This window comes from Hypoxylon fragiforme (genome assembly GCF_022984875.1).
Source record: "Hypoxylon fragiforme strain CBS 206.31 chromosome Unknown GGS25scaffold_8, whole genome shotgun sequence".
Taxonomy (NCBI): domain Eukaryota; kingdom Fungi; phylum Ascomycota; class Sordariomycetes; order Xylariales; family Hypoxylaceae; genus Hypoxylon; species Hypoxylon fragiforme.
In genome coordinates this window covers 2,974,293-2,999,990 of record NW_026054763.1, presented here as the reverse complement: position 1 = coordinate 2,999,990, position 25,698 = coordinate 2,974,293, and the positions used below count along the sequence as shown (strand labels likewise).

The 25,698-nt window shown below is 46.8% G+C and overlaps 8 protein-coding genes across 8 annotated transcripts; 3 read left to right on the top strand and 5 right to left on the bottom strand.

Moving 5' to 3' along the window:
- Positions 1–28: 28 nt before the first annotated feature.
- Positions 29–1,781, bottom strand: GGS25DRAFT_505337 (uncharacterized protein). The gene has a single exon (XM_049262214.1). It carries the CDS (start codon positions 1,075–1,077, stop codon positions 91–93), a length of 987 nt encoding a protein of 328 aa, XP_049114288.1. The 5' UTR covers positions 1,078–1,781; the 3' UTR covers positions 29–90.
- A 1,894-nt stretch (positions 1,782–3,675) lies between these two features.
- Positions 3,676–4,442, top strand: GGS25DRAFT_525016 (phosphatidylethanolamine-binding protein; the record flags this gene model as incomplete). The annotated part of the gene is made up of 2 exons (XM_049264714.1): positions 3,676–3,835; positions 3,964–4,442. The coding sequence occupies 2 exons, from the start codon at positions 3,676–3,678 to the stop codon at positions 4,440–4,442; spliced, it is 639 nt and encodes a 212-aa protein (XP_049114287.1).
- A 107-nt stretch (positions 4,443–4,549) lies between these two features.
- On the bottom strand, positions 4,550–5,621 carry GGS25DRAFT_433069 (uncharacterized protein). The gene is made up of 3 exons (XM_049258672.1): positions 5,350–5,621; positions 5,139–5,260; positions 4,550–5,042 (listed from the first exon to the last, which is right to left on the bottom strand). The coding sequence occupies exons 2-3, from the start codon at positions 5,154–5,156 to the stop codon at positions 4,740–4,742; spliced, it is 321 nt and encodes a 106-aa protein (XP_049114286.1). The 5' UTR covers positions 5,157–5,260; positions 5,350–5,621; the 3' UTR covers positions 4,550–4,739.
- On the top strand, positions 5,512–6,857 carry GGS25DRAFT_505327 (putative protease inhibitor). The gene is made up of 2 exons (XM_049262213.1): positions 5,512–6,031; positions 6,115–6,857. The coding sequence occupies exons 1-2, from the start codon at positions 5,908–5,910 to the stop codon at positions 6,543–6,545; spliced, it is 555 nt and encodes a 184-aa protein (XP_049114285.1). The 5' UTR covers positions 5,512–5,907; the 3' UTR covers positions 6,546–6,857.
- Positions 6,836–9,904, bottom strand: GGS25DRAFT_433062 (kinase-like domain-containing protein). The gene is made up of 4 exons (XM_049258671.1): positions 9,169–9,904; positions 8,738–9,099; positions 7,381–8,676; positions 6,836–7,286 (listed from the first exon to the last, which is right to left on the bottom strand). The coding sequence occupies exons 1-4, from the start codon at positions 9,694–9,696 to the stop codon at positions 7,196–7,198; spliced, it is 2,277 nt and encodes a 758-aa protein (XP_049114284.1). The 5' UTR covers positions 9,697–9,904; the 3' UTR covers positions 6,836–7,195.
- A 1,128-nt stretch (positions 9,905–11,032) lies between these two features.
- GGS25DRAFT_505320 (uncharacterized protein) lies at positions 11,033–14,136 on the top strand (the record flags this gene model as incomplete). The annotated part of the gene is made up of 5 exons (XM_049262212.1): positions 11,033–11,498; positions 11,562–11,649; positions 11,711–12,893; positions 12,964–13,179; positions 13,228–14,136. Coding segments are annotated over exons 1-5 (2,041 nt in total), but the record flags the coding sequence as incomplete, so codon positions are not given.
- A 1,285-nt stretch (positions 14,137–15,421) lies between these two features.
- Positions 15,422–16,774, bottom strand: GGS25DRAFT_432765 (PR-1-like protein). Its single transcript, XM_049258670.1, has 3 exons — positions 16,174–16,774; positions 15,806–16,122; positions 15,422–15,751 (listed from the first exon to the last, which is right to left on the bottom strand). Exons 1-3 carry the CDS (start codon positions 16,668–16,670, stop codon positions 15,684–15,686), a joined length of 882 nt encoding a protein of 293 aa, XP_049114282.1. The 5' UTR covers positions 16,671–16,774; the 3' UTR covers positions 15,422–15,683.
- An 8,059-nt stretch (positions 16,775–24,833) lies between these two features.
- GGS25DRAFT_525010 (NADH dehydrogenase, alpha subcomplex, subunit 8) lies at positions 24,834–25,561 on the bottom strand (the record flags this gene model as incomplete). The annotated part of the gene is made up of 3 exons (XM_049264713.1): positions 24,834–25,016; positions 25,078–25,438; positions 25,542–25,561. 3 exons carry the CDS (start codon positions 25,559–25,561, stop codon positions 24,834–24,836), a joined length of 564 nt encoding a protein of 187 aa, XP_049114281.1.
- Positions 25,562–25,698: the final 137 nt, after the last annotated feature.

The window sequence follows — 25,698 nt, the reverse complement described above, 5'->3', positions numbered from 1 at the left end:
CATGGCCTAATATCTACCTACCTGCCTACCTTACTTTTGTCTACGCCTATACTTTCAACTCGTGAATACCGCCCAGTATCTAGTCATAGCCTAAAATCTACTAATAGGTACATCTAACATTTGAAAAGATGGACCTTCCGAGTCACCGCCCGATTCGCCCCTGAGCTGTGTCCAATGTTGCCCCTCCACATTATCTTGCTCGAACATCGAAGCAGGAATGCCGTAGTGTCTCCTTTTAGAGCTTCCATCCGGCACGTGGAAGCGTAGATCGACCCGCGATAGGAGATAAAGATATACAACAATGATCTCTACAGAGAAATTGAAAATGTAGAAACACGCCTTGGAGTGGTACCAGGCCGGGTCACCAACTGGTCGTGGAGATTCGTAGTTGATACCGGCACGGAACCAGGCCCCAAGCGAAAGGAGAGCAGCGGCGGTGGTGACAATCAGGCACTTTGCTTTCAACGATCCTTGCCCAAAATGGTCCTCCATCTCCTTGTTTCGAGGGGCTATTGCGACATAGGCTATTATAGCGAAAGGTAGAGACGCAACCGTCGCGAAGAGCGACGTCCCATAGCGGAGAATATCAGCGTCGATCAAGCGGGTATGGGTGTCTAAGGTATAGAAGCTCTGCACGGTCACGGTGATGACCATGATCAGGGTGAGTATGATGAGGACGTAGACAGCCCTCAATGCGTATGAAAAGGGCCCAGACCATCCAACTACCGGGTGCACAGCGCGGAGAATACGCTGTGCATAGAGCAGATTGAGAATGAATAAGATGACGACCCCAGCAGCCACGAATATCTGTGCCGCAATACTGAGCGGGACATCTGCGGGATGGACTCCCCACGCAATCCGAAGCGAATTGGCAGCAATACGTGTCATGCAGAACCCAAAGGTAGCTGCCGAGGGCAAGAATTTGTGTCCCCGACTTAGATTGATGCGGAACCGTGCCATGTGAGCCGCCGCACCGACGACATATAGTGCTATAAAGACAGCAGATATTGGCACATCTACATGTGCATTTGGTGTCTCCCCCAGAATCGCCGTCGTCTGTCGATAAGGAGGTCCCATCCCATTGATTCGCTACTTCCCCTCTCTTGTTGAAGATAATAAACAGTATCGGCTGAGTCAGATAGAAAGCGTTGGTCATTCGAAATAAATGAAAGAATAATACAAGAGTAGCGGTGTATGAAGTCATTGGGCTATCTATATGAGCCGCATCATGCCATGCACTGCACCTCTCTCTCTCTCTGCTTCTCAACATCAAATAACGATTATCAAGTTAAATAACTATCCACTTGCTCGGGTCCATCGGGGCGAACACGAACCGTTTGGCATGATGTATGCCATATTTTGGTACGTTATGTGAGATGTCATGATATCTAACGCGGTTATATGTACAATTACCTACACGCCGCATAGCGTTCGGGGGGGCTGAGACAGCTCTTTCCATCTCTTCAGTGCTGGATATACCAATCAATCGACCCTCTATCTAACGGAGATGGCGGACTTAGGGGCCATCATAGTCGCGAGCTGTAAAAATACAATGCGTACGTAACGCGGAAAGGATGGTAGTAATCGGACGAAATACCTTGTTCGTTTCGATGGCATACCGGAATAGCCGTTATATCATTTGTAAACCCTGACCATTCGTCCATGAGAAAAAAAAAAAAAAAAGGAAGAAGGTGTGATGAGACGATAGCAAGGTTCAAATGTTGACATTACATGTCGTTATGTAATAAAGTATCGTGTGTGTGTGTGTGTGTGTGTGTGTGTGTGTGTGTGTGTGTGTGTGTGTGTGTGTGTGTGTGTGTGTGGTGGTGTAAAGAATAAGGGGGGGGAGGCTATACAGTTAATCAGCCCCTTTTCGAGAACAAATGTTCTCTGCAGGGGTCCTTCACACTACTAACTACATATGTATTAGCCCTAAAGCCTTACCCGTCGTAGCAGGCGTAAAACCCACTTCTCAAGCTTTCCTCAACCCTTACACCAGGTACGCCCCCGTACGCCATGTGCGATTAAAGAACAGTGCGAGACTGTGAAAGACTGTGCAGGACTGTGTGAAGCTTGTACTTGAGCACCTTGACAAATGCAAATGTCGCCGACTTTGCCGATGACATCCGGAAGTAACCCGATCCCCTGTCCGTATTAGACTACTTACTAGGTAGTTTTCAGCTTTCTTATTCCCCTCCAAGTCCTAGAGACTACGTAAAAGTACGTCTACATAGAATCAGAAATCACCGCAACGGGAACTACAACTACCTATCTCCAGAGCTATCTGGCTGACTTTATCTCCCTAACTTGCGTAACCACTCACTACACCCATTATACTAAAGAAGTAATACAGCAGTAAACGGCCTTGATTCCGTGAGACCTGGTTGGCGAAAACGTGAATGCACGACTTGACTTATGCTGTACCTCATGACACTTTCCGCCAGTCAGGGGTAGCGGTACCTCAGTGTCCATGTAACCAAGGCGCATACGTATGTACATGATCGCTCTCATAATCTCCTGCCACGGTGCTGACATGCGTGGCTTACTTGCTATAGTACGTCTTATATAAGTTTCAAAATTTTCAAAAAGAATATTGACGCCACCCGGCTACCAACCGCGTTGATCTATTGCTTATCACGCCCGGAAACCCGGATATAGGCTACCTACGCTATTTTTACAAACGTAGTGGCCGTCGTCAGGTGGGTTAGAGATTCTAAACCCCAGGTTTCTTATTCTTAGAGAATGACTGCAATGTCGCTTGTGCGTAGGCCACCTGATTCAAATCAACAAAAACCAACAGGTTCTTTGAAAGCTTATTCTATTCTTGTCGACAACCAAGTCTGCATCAATCGAGAGTCATTGTGCTAGGCAAAGACCTTACTTCCAAGAAGGTATGGACGCTTTCAACTTAACTACCTCGGTAACTTCAATGCGTGGCTCTAGCTACTAACCTAGTTAACCTTGGTGTCTATCTACGCTACCAGCTCAGACCAACCTCTGATCTTGCTAAAGTTCTTTGATCTGGAACTCTAGAGAGAGGCTTGAGTAAGTTCACCATCTAACCTAGGTTACTTACTACCGGAGTCGCCATCTGATGGCATCCATGCTGCTGACCCAACAGGCCGTCATATTTGAAATCGTATCTACAGTCAAAGGGGCGCAATGACAATGTGAGTAGAGCCCCCAAGTAAGACAGTAGGCTTCTACAAGTCCTAATATTGATCCTTTTACTCACAAACTGCTAGGGAGAACCGCGCTCGTGACGCTGTCGAAAGGGGTGTCAGTCATAAGCTTTCGCCGCTTCCTCGAGGCTGTTAGTTCGTCTAGCTCATCAGAACCGTGACATTACAGTCAACTAGCTGCGAATGGCGGAGCATGTGAGCAGGCTATTGAGGACGCCTATTGCTGTCGCCACGGTTTTGAACCAACTCATGATGATGGGGGCCTAGGGAAATAGGACGAAAGTATGATGGCCACGGCTTTGGCGTCGTGATGAAGATTGTATAAATAGGAAAGGTACTAAGAGTGAAGGAAGCCGTTGTTGTTCTTGTGACAAGACGAAAGTTACCTAGCAATCTGAAGCCAATACAGAATTTGTTTCTTTGCCCCTTTTTGACATTCTAAGTGTTTCAAGAAATTTCACGATACCCCAATCAATCTGTAAAAATCGTAAAAATGCTATTTTCACTATTCTCCGTTACTTTGGCGATCCTGGGCGCTCGTCTCGGAAGCGCAAGCACGAGCCCGGATTTCCTGCCAGCTGTTGCAGAAGACCTGCAGATGTTCTATGGCACTACTCAGGTGCAGCCGCCCGGTGTGACCCTTTCGGAAGCTAGTAAGTCGATAATCTCAGAAGATAGAGCAATGTTCATATTCAGAGTCAACGATGAAAGGACATTTTATAAACTCTATGAGCTCTTAGAGCTACATAAGTACGTGACTAACTAACTATCCCCACCCCAGCCGTCGCCAACGTCCCCACCCTCTACGCCTCCACCTACCTCGACACCAGCACACGGTACGCCGTGATCATGGTCGACTACAACGTCGACCTCTCGGGCGTGCAAACCACCATCCTACAATGGTTCCAGCCGGACCTCTCGGCCGCCTCACCCGACGGCAAACTCTCGATCGCGTCCGGCTCCTCGGCACCAAGCGCGTCGTACATCTCGCCGGCGCCGAACGCGGGCCCCGCACACCAGTACGTGACGATCCTGTACAAGCAGCCGGCCGACTACGAGCTGCCCGCGTGTCTGGACGGCGTGCTGCCCGCTGGAAACAACCGCGCGGGGTTTAATCTCCAGCAGTTTGCGGGTGTGGCGGGGCTGGGCGATCCGATTGCGGCGAACTGGTTCGCGGTGCAGGACCCGACGCCGGCTACGACGACGTATCAGATCACGGCTACGTCGACGGCGAGCTATGCTTGTGCTACGACGGCGTAGGTGGGTTGGTGAAGGTGGTGTTGTTGTTGTTTAGTGGAGGAGGGAAGCAAGTTGGGATGAAAGAGAGATAGGGGTATCATGTCGATTTGTCATGGGTTTCCTGATCACCTACATAAAGCATCAATAGATTTATTTATATTGCGTATGAACTGGGTTGAACCCACTTCATAAACGTAACATATCCCCCCAGATTGGGTGTTTTTGTGCTTGAGTAGCCCAGTGCCCCTACCCTCTCATCGTCCACGTCTTCAATGTCTCTACTCATCTTTTCCGAGGTCCCCTACTACCTAACACACCTTAACCCCTATTATTCGCAGGCCCAGAGCCCCCAGGCTCACGCAACATGACTATCGGCTTCTTCTTGCTAAAGTTGACAACATCTCCGGCCATCCTTTTCCCCTCCTCCGTAGCCAGCGCAGCCAACCGTGCCTCGACACTCGCCCATGTCACTGCTATCTCCACGGCGTAAGGGGCACCCTCGGTAAAGCGGAACAGCTCCCAGGACACGAGCGCGTGAGGCCCTAGTAGCTTAGTCGCCTGGGCCATGTGCGTGTTCATGTAGTAGTCTTCGTTGAACTCGGCATCGCGAGGGTAGAGGTTCTGGGATGAGAGGGTTAGTAGGGTGTGTGCTTGAAGGTTAAGAGTAAGATGAAAAGCAACTTAAAAGAGGATGATTAAGGAAATTTGGATGTATACAGTATAAGTGACAGTCATTTTCGTATGAGTTACCAGAGACTAGTTCATAAGATGATTCGATGGTCACCTGTTGGGCATGTGATGATTCAAGGTTCTTCTCTTTTTCATAAACAACTGAACTGCTGAACTGGACCTACATTAGGAATTTTCCCATGCTCTTAATGAGATTAGGTGAGGTGAGGTGAGGTGAATAGGTATAATTATAAGTTACCTAGCATAAATTGTCGTCGTCAGTTTATGTCAGCTCCGGATCCGGTGGCGGGCCGAGTATGCAAAGTCAAGCACCTGCAGGACGGAGGGGGCGTATCCTTCCTTCACACACTGTGCAGCATCTTCGGCTTTATTTTATTTTATTTTATCGCAAAGTTATACCCGGGCATTTTAGGATGGTGATACAAAGCTAAGAGGAGAAAAAGAATAACATTACATCTGTGTACCTAAGATATACTTCAAGTACATGCCAACACTAGGTACATACCTAGTAGTAGCACTGAGTGCCACTGACTGTACTGTAGCTCAGGTACATATGTAGCACTCTTGGTGGACTTATCGATTAACTCCGTTAATCTCCCCAAATAACTATTTCACCATTCACCAGAAGCAGAGCTTACCCCCTCCATCCATCCATCTACCATCTTCGCTTACTCGCTACCACTTTTATATCTTCTTTCTTTCAATACCTACCTACCTGTTCTGACAGCTCGAGTTCTTTACTTACCCTTGTGTGAAAATCAAGGAAAAGGAAACAAAACAAAACAACTCATCCAACATGCCGTCAAACGACAGTGTCAAGATAGCCCTGGCCCTAATCGAGAGGGATAAGTCCAAGATCCTAGGCCTGAAAGTTGGCACCCATACCAATGTCCAACCCGGGACCTTTATCCCCAAAGCCGGTAAGAAGCGACGCCTTACCTACCTTATCTCTTATACATCTATCTTCCTTTCCTTCTGCCAAAACTAATCAAGCCCCTCCCAGACGCACAATCCCCCCCGGCGCTAACCTTCGGCCCGCTCTCGCCAGAAGCCACATACATGGTCGTGGCGCTGGACATCGACGCGCCCTTCCCGTCCTTCGGCGTGCTGGGGCCGATCCTGCACTGGATCCAGCCGGACCTGAAGGCCACGCCCGTGGACGGGCCCCCCTCGTCCCCGCAGCAGTACAGCCTGTCGTCCACGACGCCCTTCGTGGCCAACTACATCGGGCCGGCGCCGCCGCCCGGCAGCGGGCCCCACCGCTACGTCTTCTTCCTGTACGAGCAGCCGCCCAGCTTCGAGGGCCACAGGTTCGCGCCGCCGAACGGCCAGAAGCTCAGCAATGGCCGCCGCATTCGCTATAGCCTCGACGAGTGGGAGGAAGAGGCGCGGCTGGAGCGGGTGCTGGCTGTGAATTACTTCAAGAGCAACTGAGTTAGGTGATGGATGGAAGTGAGCTTGGGTTTTGGTTGGTAGGTGAGGTGGCTTGTTAGGGAGGGCGGATTCGCTGTGTAAGCAAAGGTTGGGTTTGAGGAGGTTAATGATGGCTGGCTTCTCGGTTAATGCGTACGGGATACCTCTTTGCTTTTTTTTTTCTTCTTGGCATGTTAAGTTGCTGCCTAGGTACTTACCTATCTACATAGGTTAGGTGTAGGTATACTAGGTAGTTACTAGGTAGGAATGGGTAGGTTATCATAATCAGGGCATGGAAATTGTTAACTCGGAATATAACCCGGTTCTTTACATGCGTTTATTTGTGATACATCTCATGATGAAGGCTAACTTGTTCCCTCACTGGCCACAACGGGTGACGGGCATGGATGGCCGATTGTTTAAGGTTCTCGGAACGTTGTAGACGCCAAGACGGGCACCCCACAATAAGGGGGCCAATGGAGCTTGACTAAAAGGCCTAAAAGGGGAACACGGCATCGTGTTCATGGCTACCCAAAGGGGTTTCAGGGGGTCTGGACGAGTTATTTCGAATAGTCTTCTGTGCAGATCTGGCAGGTTGTAGATTCCGAAGAAGGGAGGTACCTCGTCCCAATAGGGTTGCTACGCATAAGATCATATAGATATTACTCAGCTCATTCGCCTTTTTCATCCACACCATTGTCGATGCTACCGATGAACATGTCAGGTACATGGTCTGTGTGTGCCTTCGTGTCAACGATATCCCTATGAATATAGTTAGAAGCATGGCTTCGAATGTGAGAGCCAGGAATACTCCAGCAAGTATAGGTATGGAAGCAGTAGGTGGGTGAATACGTACCAGTCCAGACTTTTCCCAAAGTCATCCAGTTGGCTGAGCCTCTCCATAGCCTTGTAGTCGTCTCCGAATCGTATGAACTGTATAGCGACCGAAGTCCTGCCCAAGTTGTTCGATTGAACCGTCTTTATAAGCCGCTTGATCTCCTCTTCAATGCCCGGGACAGTTCCCTCTGCATCACCCCATTTTCCGTCTGTGAGTACAAACAGGGTGATTCTGGGAGGTGGCTTCAGGTTTAACTTGAATATGATGTTGGAGAACTGTTTGTCGATGTAGTTGATTGCCTGGCTCATGCTGTCTTCCATCATAGATGGGCCGCTGTCGCTATAATGATAATGCTCCTGTACGTCGGTAAGGAGTCTAGATGTTTTCCGGTTGTGGTACATTTTGGACGGGTGGGATGTGAAGAATAGATCGATTTCATTGTCGTCGATTCTCTTCGCTATATAGGACAGGGCGGTGAAGGTCTTTTCACAGTCTGTTTGGTGCTCAGTCTTCATGGATTTCGAATCATCAATCAAGAAAATCTGATCTCGGCCTTTGATCCTCTCTTGGAGCAGTTTGATCTGAGTCGCAACGTACTTGTTTGGTGACTGATCTGATTTCATGTTCAGCCGGTACCGTAGAACATCGTCAACTGTTATCTTGTTCGAAGAAAGTTCGGGATCGGTGGGTGTCCGTGGCACGTGGGTTGGTATGTAGCCCAACTCTCGTGCCTTTTGCTCTGCTTTTTGTTTTATCTGCCCTGACAGCTGTAGCAATTTCTTGGCACTCTTCCTAATCATCGGCTCTAACAGCATCGAATCACGTATCAGCTCGATAACCTCGGGCGTAATCGTGTCCCAGGGTCGCCGATTCTTAAGGATGTGGTCGTGCATGATGGCCACTTGGGACAGAGCCCTAATTCCATCATGAAAACAGCCCTCAAACCCAGATCGAGCCATGGACTCAATTCCTTGGGTCTCCTCGACCCGCTTTCGCAGGTACTCTTGCCGGCCTTCCTGACCGCATGTAGCCCAGACTGCCGATTCACTGAAGAGACAACCTAATGACCAGATGTCTACTTCAGAACCAACACGGTTGGTAAACCTCTCCAGCACAGGATAATTCACGATACATTCGGGGGCGCTGTAGATTTGATCTCCTCTATTATCGACTCCCAAAACATTGCGATTGTCATCAGAAACGTTCCAGAAGTCGCTTTTACCGAAGTCTGCAATTTTGAGGGTTATTCTGTAATCACTAGACCGGTTTCCCCTGGCCACGAGTATGTTGTCGGGTTTGATGTCTTGGTGAGAACTAGGTAGTACGAATAAAGGTCAGTAATATTCACGTTGTGTGTGGGAAATGTGAAACTTACCCAAGAGACATCGAGGTGCTTTGCTCATCAGGATCGCCTAGATTATGGATGAGACTTAGGCCATGGATGAGTTTGAACATACTCTCCCAAAATTGGATCATTTCGGGTGCGTCTTCGGGAGGCTTAGTGTTGTTGAAGTACGAGTCCAGGTCCCCTTCAGCGTGTTCTAGAAGAATGTAATACTTTTTGTTTTGCTTGAAATGGCCGTAAAATTCAATGATATATTCAAACTTAGAGTGGTTTTGTTTCGACGCGCTATTGCGTATCTTCGTAAATGCATCCACTTCGGCCTTATATAGCGACTGCGCTGTGGAGGGATGCGTGTATGATTTCAGGATAATAGTACCTGGTAGTTCATCATCCTAAGAAAGAAGAATTGTTAGTACCTAGATGCTTTATCTGTCATGGCCATCTTCCCATAGTAAACTTACAATACAGTCGCGATAGAAGACAACCTTCCTAATCTCGGATTCTATCTGCGGTTTGTGGAGAAGTGTCTTTGATTTGATGGGCAGAATATGGCGGTCATCCAACGTCTGGCCCAAGAGTGAGCGGCAACTTATTCTCAAGGGGCAGAACCTCCATTGATGTTCCTTGAACTTTTCCAGAACATTATTATTATCATCATCGTTCTTAGGCCATTGACTTGGGGCTTGCTCGAGGGGCAGTCTCTCGTCGTTAAGACCATTCTTCAGGAAATTATCAAGAGAAGATATCTGGTTTGTGTAGACTAGGATGCTGAATACACGGATGTATGCTTGTTGTATAGTAGCAACGCTCGCTGCTGCGCCTGAGTCTCTAAGAACTGTTTGCACGCGGTGCCAGTTCCAGTATTTGGATAAGGCGCTGGGTGATACGAATTGTGCACAATTTCCATGGCCATCTTCGCCCTCAACAGCATTTTCTCTAACCCAATCTTCAAAATTATTTGAATGTTGAGTAAGTTCCTTGAAATGCATTATGGTTAGCCTAGCTGATTCGAGCAGAATGATAGTCACAACAGATAAAAGGGGTAAGTCTTAAAAGATAAGGAATCAACGAAGAAATGAATAGTGGCGGGAAATATATTTTTAATGTTTACAGCTGATATCGAACTGAAATCAATTATATACCCTTCACCGACAACGGGTCATACGTAAGGCTGGCCGGCGTGCGGTAATATCAAACATACCTAGTTTGAGACTTCTATTTATATAGGTAGGCATCTACCTGCCTAGGGGTAATACCTACCAGTTGCCCAATTGTGTGGTCCAGATAGCTAGGCTACCTAGTAGGCGCTGCTCTGGTTAGATTTTCTCCAGGTGCCTACTAGGTAGGCTGCATCCCAAGGTGGTGTCGAGAAGGCAGCCTTTGCCACCGATTCTGGGATAAAAATGGGCTGAAAATCCTTGCCTTGACGCCGAGGCTGCCTTCGCAAACTATTACCACCATTTGCTACTGGCTAGTTCCATGTAGCAAAACGCGTGATGACTAAAGTAGGCGTCTTGCCCGCGTACTAGACTGGGAGGTAAGACAAAGTGCTACAGGAACTGCAAAACGCCATTATGCATGAGCAGTAACTAGACAGGTTTGTCCTCAATAGTGTCCAGTTTGGGCCCCAGGTCAAGGCATACATCTTTGGATGTTTGAGGTAAACCCATATATCAAGCTATCATCTTCAGTAGCCAATTCTTTCTCGTACCTACAAGATTTGCCTTCTCAGCTCTCCATCATGGTCTCTGAGACTTTTCCCAAGTACAACTTAGCACAGAGGGATCTTGAACAATACTTGTCAAAGATCTTCAAATCCAACATAGTATGCACTGTGAGTTGATCCCGGTTGATCTTCTTCAACTCTCCTCTAGTCTACAGAAACTGTGCGACACCCAGACTTCTAACTCTACGGCAGATAAAGGGGAAGGAATACAAATTCGAAATACCCCGGCGTTTGTCGCTCGTATGGATCTCTTACCCCTTTTAACCTCAGCTTCAGTTTTCGGTAGTACCTAACAAGTTTTAGGAGGAGCGAACGTACATTCTGGATAACCTTCGCTACTAAATGCCTATATCATAAGTACCTGTTGTGGGCCTTCTAGACAGCCTCGCTTGGATTTCAAATGTGGAATTGAGGGAGGAGGGAGGAGGGAGGAGGGGTGATGAGGGGGGAGGGGGCTGAGAGGAATGTGGCGAAAAGGTCAGTCGTTTTGGCCAGGCTTACATATGTAGCTAGGTTGGCATAAAAGGAACATTGAAATACATATGTATGCTTATGGGTAGTACAATACAAGCGCTTGTGGCTTCCGCAGTCAGCCCCTTCTGATCACTCTGGGCAGTGTTGGTTCACTAGAATACGACGTTGTTATGCGCATGCTGAGTAACTCCGAGGTACTTGTTAAGGTAAATCAAATGGCTGAAAGCCCTATGTTATTTATCTGCTAACCATAGAAGTTCATTTTGCTATCTCGGTGTTTTCCCTTGTTTGTCTTTCTACTCAGATTGAGTCCATTTCATTGTGACAGTATGCCACTAATCAGAACGGGGTCAAATGCTGGAAAGTATTCTCTCATGAACACTTTCATCAGTGGAGATGCCACCAAAGAAGGACTACCTCCTTTTTGCAATGACCATCTCTTGTATCCGTGCAACTTGGAACGCTCTCTTGTCTTGGAGTATACACTCGAGTTATATTATCGTAAATTGCAAGAAGAATCGGACAGGTTGTTTAATCCAACCCCACGAAGCAAGCTACTCAAATTTTGGGAGACGAATAAGACATGTGATAGTGAGTACCTACCTGTCATATTATCCTCCATCTTATTGAGGACCGTCGCTAATTGTATTACAGTGTTTGAAGAATATAAACCTTTGGAATTAACCGATCTAAAGGGACATTGTCAAAGAAGTAGCCTACAAGATCCAGCATGCCGCTATGTGTGAGTAGATAGGAGCATATAGGTTCAGGGCGAGATCAAGGTAACTAACACTACTTTGAAGATTTATGCAATCCAAGAATTCGAAGGCCAGATTAGAGCTCACCCAAGAAGATTTGACCTTCATCTCGTCTTACCACCAGGTAATACCCTCTTTTCTCGACCTTCTCTTCACGTGTGGAAGGCAAGAAAGACCGAGGGAGTTTCGTTATGCGGCATTTTGTCATGAGAACTACCTCAAAAAAGAAAGCCCGGCCACCAGAAATCCCAACCTCATGATTGAGTCCCTTGGCCGCTCAGGCCGGCAGATTCAGCACTGCTATAATCTTCATTCTGTCGAGTGCTCGGGGTATATGGAGGAGAAAGATTGGTCGATTCGACAGACCGTAGTTTACCACTCCTTCGACGTTGAGACGGGAGCGTCTTTCTGGATTTTTATCAAGGGGAACAACGTTATAGAGAAGCGTATTATGGACGCTACCAGATCGACGAGAAATACAGGCATGACTGCCAGGTCACATCAGACCCTTTTCGGATCGTTTAGTGCTTCACTCCTATCGCATACCCAGATACTGGAATGGTGCAGCGAGCAGTGGAGATGGTATATCAATGATATGGAAGAATGTCTTCGAGACCAAGCGAAAGACACCGTACTCGCTGATGTCGATGATCTTGCTGGGCCAGCAAGCGTGCCCGCGATCACGAGGCCAGGTACCCTATTGATACCCTCTCGAACTATAACGAGGTCATCACCTACTTCCCCTATTTCACCTACTTCGACATTCAGCAAAGCCTGGAACCCATTTTCTATCCTTTCAAATGCTACCTCGAAAGAAGAGAAAAGTCCAGCGGTGAGTGGATTAGGCATAGCACACGTTTTTGGCACAGGCCGCGTTGTAGAAGAGCCCGAACAGATTGACAACAACGGATACGACATAAACAATAGATCAGACCACGATTTGGAACGCATGTTCTCCTTTGAGAAGCTACAAAATCTACACGAGACAGGGGAGCGTATGCAAGAGACCATAATGGTGCTGAGACAGAATCGCAACATCATCAGGGAGATCCGGGAGCATTACACTGCCCTCATGGAGAACGAGGAGTTCCCCGCGGGGATTAGAGAAGCTTGTAAACAAGAGATGTCGAGGTTTGCTCACAGAGCTCTGGCAATTGAGAAGGATCTCGAAGTACAGCAGTTGAGGCTCAAGACGCTCAGCCAGTTGCTGGGAGACAGAATAAGTTTGGTAGGTCTTAGCCACCCACACCTAACTCGTTTGATGAAGCTCACGACTCATGTTTCTCCTACCTATCTAGTTTTACACAGTTCAACAATACGCCAACATGCAAGCCAGCAAGCATTTCGCGAGGAATGCCCAAACGCTGGCGGAATTTACCACGGCCATGACGACAGAAATGCACCTCATGACCAAGAAGATGCATGATGTTGCCCTGACGACAGCACACCAGACCGTGTCTATGCACGTGATCACCATCTTTACCCTCATATTTCTCCCGGGGACCTTCCTCGCTGTAAGCCTCCTGCGCCTGATTTTTCTAGGCGTAGCTCTGACTGGGCAGACCTTTTTCAGCAGCGGCATTCTACGGTGGTATGAAGCAGATGAGCTAGGTGACTCGAAATACACCTGGGCTACGGAGCACGATCGCCTGCTGCTCTACATTGAGATAGCCGTGCCGATGATGCTCTTTATCGTGCTTGGATGGTTGATTCTATTTCTCAAGTCAAGGACCGGAAGAAGCGAAGGGGGAGAAGCAGAAGAGCCGGCCGAACTGGAAAAGGGTCTGCGGAGGACCTCGATAGACGGACACCCCAGGGCGGCACCAGGAACGACGCAGTTACCCAATGTTCTAGCCTGAGGGATTACCTAGGTAGCTAACGAAGAAACAGAGTAACTAGAGGTGCATTCTGCCCAGCGGTGGAGGATAGGAAACAGGCATCCGATTGCTTTACAATTCGCATTCACTCCAGAGTCAACACTACCTACTGAAAAGTCTCGATAGCGGGCCTAGATAGACAAACGCTGATTTTTTTTTTTTTTCGCTCACTAAAAACCCCCACGATCACGCAACCACCATAGCACCATTCATTCCCTAAGTCGAACAAGTTTTTTTAGTCATCGCGTAGGGAATTATCATCATCTACCTATGTACAACATATCAATCACTAAGCCATACCCACAGCTTACCCAACATCTTTTCTCTAGTGGTGCTGACAATCCATCTATGACTCGACTCGCGTATGAAAAAAAAGGGGGGGAGATGGTAATCGGCGTCCATGGTCCGTGATGTACATACGTAGAGAAAAACATGGAGAACGGAAAGAAAGAAAAAGAAGATTCAAGACGTCGCAATCACTAAACTAATCCAAAGCCCTAACAACAAACTATTTACTAGTTAGGCAAGTACATAGTAAGTGAAAAAGCGGCTCCCCGTTGAAAAAAAAGAAAAAAAAATCTCCGAGAAAATGAAGCAAACATTCCAGTAGGTTAAATATTTCTTCACGCTACTCTCGGTACTTCGTACTACACTACTTCGTACACTACGAACACAAACCCCAGCTCCACTCACAAGGCGAGAACAGGGGGGACGCGTGCGTGGGCCGGCGCCCGCGACAAACAACTAGAACCGCAACCCCGACATCTTGAACAATTTACCTAGTACCTAGGTTAGTAACTACCTATTAACTATCTAACGGCCATTCCGCTTGTGCCGGTTCTAAAACGTTTATAGTACCAACCAACTAACTAAACAATTCCAACACCCTAACTTCGTTCCCCCCCATCCCTTTGTCCGCGTATGCGCGGCGCTTGCGGCATGCAGACAGCGGGCCGTACATAGATAGGCAACGGTACGTCTCCTGTATCTGTGCCGCACAACCAAGGCGAGGATAGGAAATTGAAATTTGGAAACGAATCCCAAGAAAAAGAAAAAAAGAATAGGGTTTACGTAGGATTTAAGAATAAGAATAAAAATATGACAGAAAACCAAACCCCTAGTTAATACATAGGCTACTAACTGCTTACCGACTGAGTGGCGGTCTTATGCAAGTCCCTCTCCCATCCTTGCACGGCAGAGGCAGACACGAAGGATGAAAAAGAATAACTAAAGCCAACCATAAAAAAATAGGGGCGGCTTGCTTATTTTTTTGACAGAAAAAACTTAGACCTAAGGAGACCGAAGTGGGTCAGTGAAAGAAACCGTGTGATCTGAGAGCGCCCAAGTGAAAGTTGTAGATCTCGAGTCAACGTGTCCACCGCTTTCTCTCTAATTAGCCTCAAGCTTACCTAGGTAATATCACTTTGCATACAACTTTGTATCCAAGTGCTACACAATGCGGTCAACACCTGAATTCACATCGCACATGTTAGTTGAGGAGGTTTGCATAATAACTATACTCTTGATTCATAAACCATCATATCAAACAGTACAGTACAAGTGTTTACATACTGACATCCACTTCTGGACTCACCTAGGAACAGCGATGGAGAGTTAAGTACGAACATCCGGGTCTATTATTAGGTAGCTTACTAGAAATCTCGACATCATGTAGAAAAACGAATCGGTAGAGAATAGAAGGTGGATTGATAGTTACGAAAAAGGTTAGGTTGAATGGTGGGAAACCTATCCTTTGGAATCAAAGCAGACGGTCATGATTCCGGAAGAGTGACCAATCTGACCAAAAAATGCCGAGGCTCGAGGACCTAGAGTAGAAGCGAAGAAAAATGAAACAAAAAAAAAACGAGTTCAATATTCATGACCATCCCTTTTCCCCATCCCAATCACGAAGGTTTTCCGCCATCCACAGTCGTTACCAGTGTTGGTCTTAGCGCACATAACACCTAGAGAATGTCGACAAAATGCTAGGTGCTGAAAAAGCGCAATATAATATCTTTGGGCTAAAAATTTCGTGTACACAAAATACACTACAAGAATCGAAAACATGTCGTTATCCGCGGCCTGTTAAAACACTTTTGCGAGCACGATGCTAACAAAAGAGTGAGGTTGGGTGAGCTAGCTTATACAATTGAGATAGCGTTGCCGAGGGCAGGGAGTACATTGGTGGCGTAGCTTCCATCCATGTTGCCTAGTTTATGTGTTAGTGTGCAAGTAAAGCGAAGGTGGTAGGAGCTCAATTTACCTGCGGGACGATAGTTGCAGACTGTGTACCAAGCATCAAAGTCATCGTATAGAGATCCCTTGGGGCAGAATTGGGCCTTGCAGCCAATCTCTTTGGAACCCTTCCAGATGAGTTGGGTGTAGTGACCCCAGCCTTCGAAGTCGCTCATGTCCGGGTTACCCGCGCCATAGAACTCAGGCAGGAACTTGTTGAACTCGCCATTGTACCACTGATCAGTAATAGCCATCTTGATAGCACCGACCTCGCCGAGAGCCTCAGCACCAGAGCTAACACCCCAGTTGGCCAAGTTCTGGCCATATCCACCGCCACCCTGGTTCCTACTCGAATATTAGTGGTTTAGCTTGAGAATATACGGACCGATCACATACATATCGTGCTCAAACACGCAAGTTGCAGCAGTGATTGAAGCATAGTCAGCGAGCTCATCATTCCAGCCCACTGCGCTGGCGGAGTGGTTGAATCGGTGAATGTTGTGGTGGTAGATAGCTTGGCTGATGACATCGTCGCCTTCAGGCTCGTCTTGGGTGCCCCCGCCCACGGTGGGCAGAGGCGTTGAGATGGGTACATCGACAGAGGCTTCTGCGGTTGCCTTACTCGCCCCTTCGGTCTCGGTGATAACGATCAAGGTGGGATCTGGGGAGCTTGTGGGTGTTGGCTCTGGGGTCACGGTGACCACGACAACTGAGTCAGCGGTCGGTTCAGGAGTCTGTTCACCGAAAACTATCGTTGGCTTGGAATCGGCGTTGGCAGTAACGGTGACGGTCTGCCAGTCCTCAACCCAGGTAGTTTCCACCTCTCGCGGCTGAACGGGGTTGCCCATAGCTAGCGTGGCTGCGCCAGTGGCGAAGAAAACTGAGGATCTCATTTTGCTGGAATGTCGAACTTTGTAGATATCGAAAAACTATATAGATATGAGTATATGTACATTACCATACAATTATGCTGATAATGGTGTGAAGGAGTGAAATATAAAATGAGCGTAGTTGCGATCAACATATGTGGCTTGCTCTGTAAGGTGTTTTAAGGAGAGTGAGGGTTTGCAGGAGGAAACAGCTGGGTTCGACAATTCAGGGATGATATGCACGTATAGTTTTAATCGTACGCTGTTTTGTTCCAGTAGTCTGGATGAGTACGATCCATGTGATTCTAGGCCGAGCAGAGCCGCCTTGTTGAAGAATTGGGCTTTGTCAAGAGGGGGGGATGGGAGTAACTATTTTTATACTCAACAAGGAGAGGATAAAAGATAGGGCCACTGGCTCTAGGCAATAGCTGTATTGCCATTCCCTTCATGATTCTTATTCGTGACGCATTGGTGGGACAAAAGAATCAACATACCTTTGTGAAGGTAGAAACTAAGGAGTCTGCGTTGAAGTTGACAGCTTCAGATCCAACTAGCAGCGGATAAGTAACTTATAGTTGTTTAAGGGATTACAGATATATTCTGTGATGTGACTACTCACTGTTAGGAAGTCTGTGTTGCCGGTGTGGTTAGACAACTAAACTTGTTGGACGACTTCGAGGTTAGACGAATCGGTGGATTACAAAGGATGAGTGCTTCCTGGAGCAGATCGAGCAATGGGCGACTGGCGTCCGAGTAAAGAATGACTGTGAAATGAATGGACAGATGAATCGATTAATCGATCATAAGCTGGTCTTTCTAGATCAACTTTTTCAGGCTGTTTGAGACAGGATTGTCAAGTCAACACAGCAGCGAGGGGACTGGTGGTTATTTGAAGGAACGAAAGTACGCCAGTGCGGACGATAAAGAGTGTAAGTGGTTGGTCGGATAAGTGGTCTCACGAACGCGCGATGAATTCGGAGTCAAGGCCAAACCTGGGGATAGGAAGAAAAAAAAGAAGGAAAGGACGCGGTGGTGGGAAAAAGGGAGTGAAGTATGAAGTACTCTAAGGAATGGAAGGGAACTTGAACCTAAAATGGTACAAGGAAGGTACGCAGGTCGGTGACAAATGGAATTGATGAAATTGCGCGGCATGAAGTCAGTGGGAAAGGCAGATGAAAGGGACTAGTGTTTGCTTGGTACCTGACTTTGAACTGTGGGCCCTTACGGTACGTACCGAGCTAGACTAGGTTCCCCAAGAACGTCTGAAGCTGAATGGTCAGCCTAATGCCGCACTACGCTAGAGGTAGCATGCAAATTGTCGATCCTAGCGTCATTTCACCCAGGCGGTACCTGGTAGCGCCTCGTGCTTCAAAAAGGGGGTGTTACTATAATGCTACGCTCAACATTAAACGTTGAAACTATCAGATCTGCTAAGCTGTTAGCTATCATACATAGGTAGTATTCATTGAATTGTATGAAATGATGACATACATACCCTACCGAATACTTGAAATTGGATATTATCTACTCTACTGGTGACAGTGAAGTTAATATCTTGGATACTCGCATTGTCATTGTATCCATACTTCTATCCATACTGCTATCCATACTCAGTACTGCTATCCATACTACTATATACTAGTCGTACAACTTACATATCACGTCCATGGATACCATGTTATTCTTACTGGGCTTAGCAGCATCTAGGGATTCTAGGCACTGGGTACTATGTAACGACTATGTCTGTAGGTGACAAGGTCGGTATCGTCAATGCTCATAGTACATACCTAGAAAATATGGAAACTTATGGCAAAATCAACACACATGCACGTGGTAGCAACAGCACTAACTAATTGATGATTTTTTCTCGTATCCTCACAGCGTACGCACCCACCCAATGCCACTCATCTGCCAAGATAGAGAAGATAGGTACCTGAAGATCCAAGGGCTAAATAAAAATCCATAAATGGGGACCAAAATTGGTGAACGGCATAAACGCCGAAGTGACCCAGTAAGAAGGTGGCTATGAAAATAGACCAGGACCACCAGGTTGATCAATAGAGCCGTGTCTAACTAGATATGTAAAGAAAGCCTATTAGACCCAAGAAACAATGTGATATGCAAACGCTACCCTTTAGTAGGTAGGTGCATTGGTGATGATGTGGGGTTGCCGCGCTGGTATAGTGGTACTATACCAACTTCTCATTTACTATACCCTAGAATTTACGAACAATTATGTATTGTTCCCCCTTACCATGTAGCATTAGGAGTTTCTCGACTGTCCAGGAGTTCTCTTTTGATTTCTTTTCTTCTCTATCTATTTTCCTTTTTTTAATTACATAATTACATACGTCGTATATATTACATATAGAGTAAAGTTTATCTCTATTTCCCTCATCTATATTATCAACCAACATTGAAGGCTTCGAGTTCCTTTTATCCAATCCCTTTAATGTAACTGACACTATCTAGTATCCATTAAATACATTGTACAATACTAGGTACATTAGGTACCCATGGCACATGCACGTTGCCTGGGTACGTACTGCATAGTAAAACTTGTAGTGTGGGACCGCTTTTCCTTTGGGCTCGAGAATCAGACGAAGGCCCCTAGTCTGTTTCCGACCCCTGCAGTAAATCTGGTGCCTTGCAGATTCTCGTTTGGTTCCCGCCTTTCAAAGAAAAGCGACAGCCCAGGGGCTTCGAGGCGCGGGCCAAATAACAAACCTACCCCCCAGGTGCCCCCCCAGAACGGATGGCTAGGAAGCCAACGATTCGCTGTAATTGATTGTCTAGGTGATGCATTTGGCGGATTTTAGGTTCATGGTTCATAGCATTTGAAGTTTGTGATAGTTACCATTTAACGTTAAATAGCTAATACCGTTGGGATCCCCTGTATTGTAACTACACAGCCCTAGAGTGCCATGTGTCACTGATGTACCTAGGTTAGGGTAGTGAACGTGCTGTATTTAAATGTTTTCACCCCTGAAAGCCCTGAGAAGCCCCCTATGATGATGATGAATTCTGGGGTCAAAGTTCGATCTCATCAATCATCAATCATTGATTTCCCCTCCTCCCCCCTCCCTTGCTCCTCTTCATATCGAAACGTACTACTACTAGTAGTATAGTTACTTATTACACGGAAACGGAAACATCCAGAGCTTACGAGAAACAAACAAAACTTCAGATGAACATGCCAGCTTCGTTTCAGCCGCTCAGCCTGTTAGCCTCTTGGCCTGTCACCCTAAGGGTCCTCTAATCCTACAGAAGGCTTCTGTTGTCAGAAGCACCATGTGCATTGTGCAGCGTTCATTGGTGTTGGTTGGAGTGTGCGCTCAACCGTCCATGACGGTCCCTCATTCATCGTTCATCGCAAATCCACTTGGGCACAAAATCCAGATTTGATGATCGTGAATCTATATATCTGTATATCTGTATATCTGCTACCACGGAAGATTGTGAATTTTAATTTTATTTCGACTATGAGAGCCAACAATAAATGAAAAGTATGTCATCATTGGCTCGATCGAGTAGACACGGAAGCATGGCAGTGGATTACATCACCCAGTCAGTATCCGTACCTAGTACTAACTATCTCTCAAGCAGTTCCATTGCTCGCTGCATCGTCAAAGATGATCCATCATTTCTGGCATGGAATCGAATCGTGAATTAAGAAATCGTTGCCGCGCCGGTGGGTACATACTACAGGTATGTAAGTACGATGACTGCTGTCTCACCTTCGCAACTCGACCACAAGCTGCAGCGGCTTGCAGCACACTAAAAGTGAAACGTCTGGGCCGCCGCCACTTCGACTAAGCTTTTTACTTACGTACTACATCTATTAATACGTACATGAGACTACATGTATGGTGGCCATTGGTAGGTATGATATGTATGACATTCGAGGTTGTATGTATGTATGTTATTACCTGGTATCTCTGGATTCTGTACGACTAGCTACTGCTTACCCGCAATACTAATGTTTCCTCTTCATCCAGTTCGTCCGTCGAAGGGCCAGAGGGTCTAAATCGTGTCAGTAAGAAACAGCCATCAGCCGCCTGCCTCAAGGACTAAGGTATGTATGGTATGTATTGTATGTAGATAGAGTGAGTAACTTATGCGCATCATCAAAAGTTGGCCACACGATGGCACACATCCCATCGATACGCTAAAATGTTTTCGATCCCTTAATAGAGAGCGGATAAAGAGTCCACTCTCTTAAAGTCTTGCGATCTACTTTGCGCCTGACGTAATTTGGACATTACCGGAATGGAGCCCGCAGTGGTTCGATTTCATTAATATCGCAGAGCTTCACGTATTGTCAAGATTGAACCTCTAACACATTAACATTATCGTCAAAGTTCCAGAAGCTTGGTTATTTGAGATGCCTGCATCCTAATTTACCTAGATGACTATCTAAGTAAGGAGGTGTCTGTGTACTGGCCAAATCCTACTTTCCTATGAAAAGGTCGGCCATTGGTATATACACATGGGTATGCAACTTTGCATATCCAAGTCAAGCCCTATCTATCCTATACGCAGATTTCAAACAACATAATATATTAGATTAATTCTACTTTACGAAAGATAGCATACTACTAACATTCCCAACTAACAAGTTTCCTAGAGGTATACATGCTTGCTCACCTCGTTGGCAGGTATTCACACTCAAGACGACAACTTCGCAACCCCACCTCCTGAGTCGATATGTTACCGTCCTTCGACATGTAGTTAAAGAAAAACACCTTTGGTCGGATAAGTACCTATCCGCGCTGGTCTACATACGTCTCTACCTGCCTGGAAAAAAAAGCAGACGACCTGCCGTAGCCGAACACAACATTAAGTCCGAATACCTGGTAGAGAGATTTCTTGTCGACCTTCCTTCTTTCCTTCCGGCAGAAACACCACATATCCTTTCGAAGCTGAACGAACGAACAAGCCACATAATGCTACGAGCCTTTTCCTGAGCCTGTTCTGTATGACATGCCAATGTCTCAGAGATCGGCAGTGGCAGTGGCCTCCTATGTCACAGCGGCTGTCACCCCCTAAATCCCGGCCCTGAGACCTTGAAGAAAAAAAAAGAAAAGTACATTCCGTTTCAACGTGATACTGTCTCGGTGGATGCACGCGTTACTCTCATGTTACTAGTTTTTTTTTTAAGAGGAGTAGGTCAGGTAGGTATTCCAAGTCATCCCCCGTGCGCTCGAAGGAAGGAATGACTATGCCTGTCTCTCATGACAATAGGTGCTTACATACGCTGACTCCCAAGGAGAAACTTGAAGGAGAAACCTCATGGTTCAATGTCTGAAGCTTTTCAGCTCCCGTGTCTTCAGCGACTGATGTTGTCTCGCTGCTCTTTAGTTAAGCCCGGGCCCAGACATAGATTTTTCCTGTTGTCCGAACAACACTAGACCTTCCTCACCACGTAACAAATTCCCCCGCCACGGGTTCATTCCAGTAGACAGTATAGAATTCACTGCCATGTGTTGCTATCTTGTATGTATTTATCTATGTCGGTTGGCCGATAGGTATGTTTACTTCTACACAGCAAAGAATGCGCGTATCTACCTAGTAGGTAACACCTCAATCCCCAAAAGGCTGTGAGCACCTACACAATAACCAAAATACGGTAGGTTACTAGGTAAGTATTCTGTAACAAAAATCTCACTCCACGCTTATTCCAGAAACACGGCTTAGACCTCGGTTTGACTCCGGCCACAGCACAGACACCGGGTAACGTTGTCCCGGATAAATTGTAGCCGTCCGTGTGTGTGAGCCATGTCATTGTGTCCAAGACTGAGGCTTGAGTACTGTAGCTAACTATCGGTTGTGGGGTTATTATAGGTATGTAGGACTAGCATGTCGTCTCGTGTAGCCTTTGTAAGTTGTTTGTAAGTTTTTCTTCTTTTCTGTTTCCAAACTGGCTTCTACTGTCCTTAGGTCGATCTCGATATAGGAATATGTAACAGCGGACTGGAAAGCCTAGAATGGTGGTACGGGAAGGATCAACGGGTTCAGAGTCCCAGAGATCATCAACTAACAGGTAGGTAGGTATTTCTAGCAACGTTACAGAGAAGGAGCAGGCACCAAGTGGCTCACATGAGGATGGATGGCTTTCCGTACCCCATCATAGGTAGGTACCTAGTTTTCCATCTTGATATCCCATGGCAGTCCAAAAGATCTTCGTCTACCACAGCACACAGGTAGGTAAGACATTTCTCCTTCTCCAAACCTCGACGCGGCATGTGTCGCCTTGGTCAGGAATTTCAAATCACCAACCAACTTCGCAGTAAATCTAGATGGCGCCTTTCCGACTCGTTCCTACCTAGGTACCTACTCTATACAGAGGTTAGCTACATGGCTCAGATACAAGCAAGTATCACAAGATGTTGCTTACCAGGCACCTACATATGTAGTAAAGAGTAGGTAGGTACCCCGCAAAAAGCACAGTGTATTCAAGCGAGTAGGTAGCCGTCTCCTAGCGAGGTGGCGTCGTCGTGGCTGTTTGACGACAACCACATGTGCCCGTAGTTACGCCGCGTGCTTTGATCTTCCGTCGTATGTAGCAGATCTACACCTACACACACGGGATTTATAGTGTGTCGACCTGTATCTTGCCAGAGTGGGAAGTATATAATAACACGCCATGATCAACTGGTACACACCATACGTGGGTATGTTGTTAAAAGTGGCGAACAATTGACGAGGAGTCAGCTCATCTTAGTAGGTTAGTGCTTTTGATAGCAGAATCGTGCTCTCGAGTATGGAATGCCACGTGTGTTGTCCCGGATTACAGTCACGAGTTTTCTTAGTCACCGTACCTAGTAGTCAACAAAGGGTTCTACGGTGAATATACGTTACTACCAGGATAGTTATAACCTGATTGCTAACCTAGTCTCTTTGGAAAAGAGGTCGACAACAGCGGCAACGTAGTTCACCGCCCGTACCGAGATTCAAGACATCGCGGGTGCATATTCCACGTAAGCACTTTTAAGCTTCATTCTAGATGGGCAATTCGATAAGTACATAGCGTCACCTCCTCAGTGACCAGAATCTACCAGAGAGATAGGTGCCGAGATACATGTATGGGCATAGGGACACCTAGATTACCGAAGTACAACCAAGCAACGAACCTTCTTTTCGTGCTATATTCATCGCAATGGCTCGCTCGTGGGTTCAAGTCAGTCAAGTCAAGTAAAGTCGTGAGCTACAAAGCTCAGTCCCCTCACTCAAGCTACCTAGCTCACCCCACATCCGTGTATGTGTTCCCCATCCCCATCCCCATCCACCCCAACCCTAGATGCTGGAGAGATCTGTCTGTGGTAGATAGAGTAGACGGCTAGGTGCGTGTGTCTCTCGGCAGGCAAGCGAACGGCTAGGTATCAACTGCCGTGCGTAGGCGCATGTAGTGTAGTGAATGGCATTCGGAACATTACATTGCTTTTCTGTAGCTCTCTCTTGCCTGCTTGCTTGGCTGTTCACTTGACTGCATCGTCTATAAAAATGGGTATCTACATCCGAAGTGATCCGGGAAACAGCTTTCGCAGCGGGAAATAATAACCTGCCTGCATATCGCGCATGTTCAGGGGACCGACATAATTGTATTATCCGCGAATCAAGAAGCTATAGTGAGCAATATGAACGCCAAGATCCCCCGCGGATTTGTACATCATATCTGTGCTCTATAGAAGTGTAGTGACGTATGTTGAGGACTGATAATTTGTCGATTAGATACGTTTAAGTACGTAGGTGCAACATTCATATGTGACGGTCTGCCGACATCCAGGAAGGATAGGCACGTCTGTCTTCTGTAACGAATGTAGGAACCATACCTAGATTAAGCGCATAGGCACAGAGAATAAGACCGAGAATATGCCTACTGATGGGATACGATGAGAGTAATGATTGTAGTCAACTCAAGCTCATCTGACGTCTGATCTGCCCCGGCGCATTATTGATCAGGAGATTCCAAGGTGATATGTGATACCTTTTCACGCACCCAGCCGCCAACATTGTGTGCCAAAGTATATTGGTCTATATGATCCTGTAGTCGTGGAGAAGCGCAACGTGACGATTCTTCACGAGACTATTGGGTACTTGAGTCGAAACATTCATTTAACTGTATTTCTTGTTTATTTACACTGATCCGGCGCGCCTAAGTCTTCTCCCCAATCAAAAATGCCTCTCTTATGAGGTTGGCGCATCAGCTTGGGCTTGTGCTTGTGCTTGGACTGAAGGCGGATCTATAGCTTTGCCGAAGGGCGGTTGGCCGCGATCTCTTAAAATGGGATAATGAGCGTAGATCTGCTTTGTCCGAAGGTGGACGGGTGTCTGGCCCTTAAGAGCATCTGGGATGGTCTTCTCGAGTTTCTGTTAACGCTAGTTAGCTAAACAATTCCTTATACTTGAGGTATAAACCTAGATGGCATACTAAGTTGTCATATACACATCTGCTGAGCTTCCACTCGTCCTTCCTGCACTGCCACATCTGGTGGTTGTTGTTGTCGAGGCACTGCCAATGCTTGCGAAAATCCTCTAGACAGTGTTTGTTAAGGTCGTCGATGACACTGGCGGCGCATCGGGTGACTCTGCGGCCTTCCTTTAGGCACTCAAACTCGCCCTTGCCGGGGTTCTCGGTCTTGCACTGCATGAAATCATCATTGTAGGGGCGGCACCGGGCGCCGATAAAGAAGGAAGCGGAGAGTAGAGGTGCGGAGGTAGATCCGACTTCCTTGACGGAAGGAATAGAGTCGGGGAGGGGAGTGGTGTCGATGAGAATTCGATCGTTGAAGCTATATATTGGGTAAGTAACCTTGAATTTCGAAGACACCAGAGCTTATGAGGCCATTGATGCTGTATCTATCTCGTAAGAAAAAGCTGGTTGAAGAAACGTACACTGGCTTCCGGCCCGCCATGGCTGCGGTATAAATGAGGCTGTCAGAGGGGTGTGGTTCGCAGATCGAGCAAGCTCCGGAAATGGAGTAGGTAAGTTTATCTACATATGTAGTATGTCAAATAGTAGCATTGAGGTATGCGCCTAGGTTAGATAGTA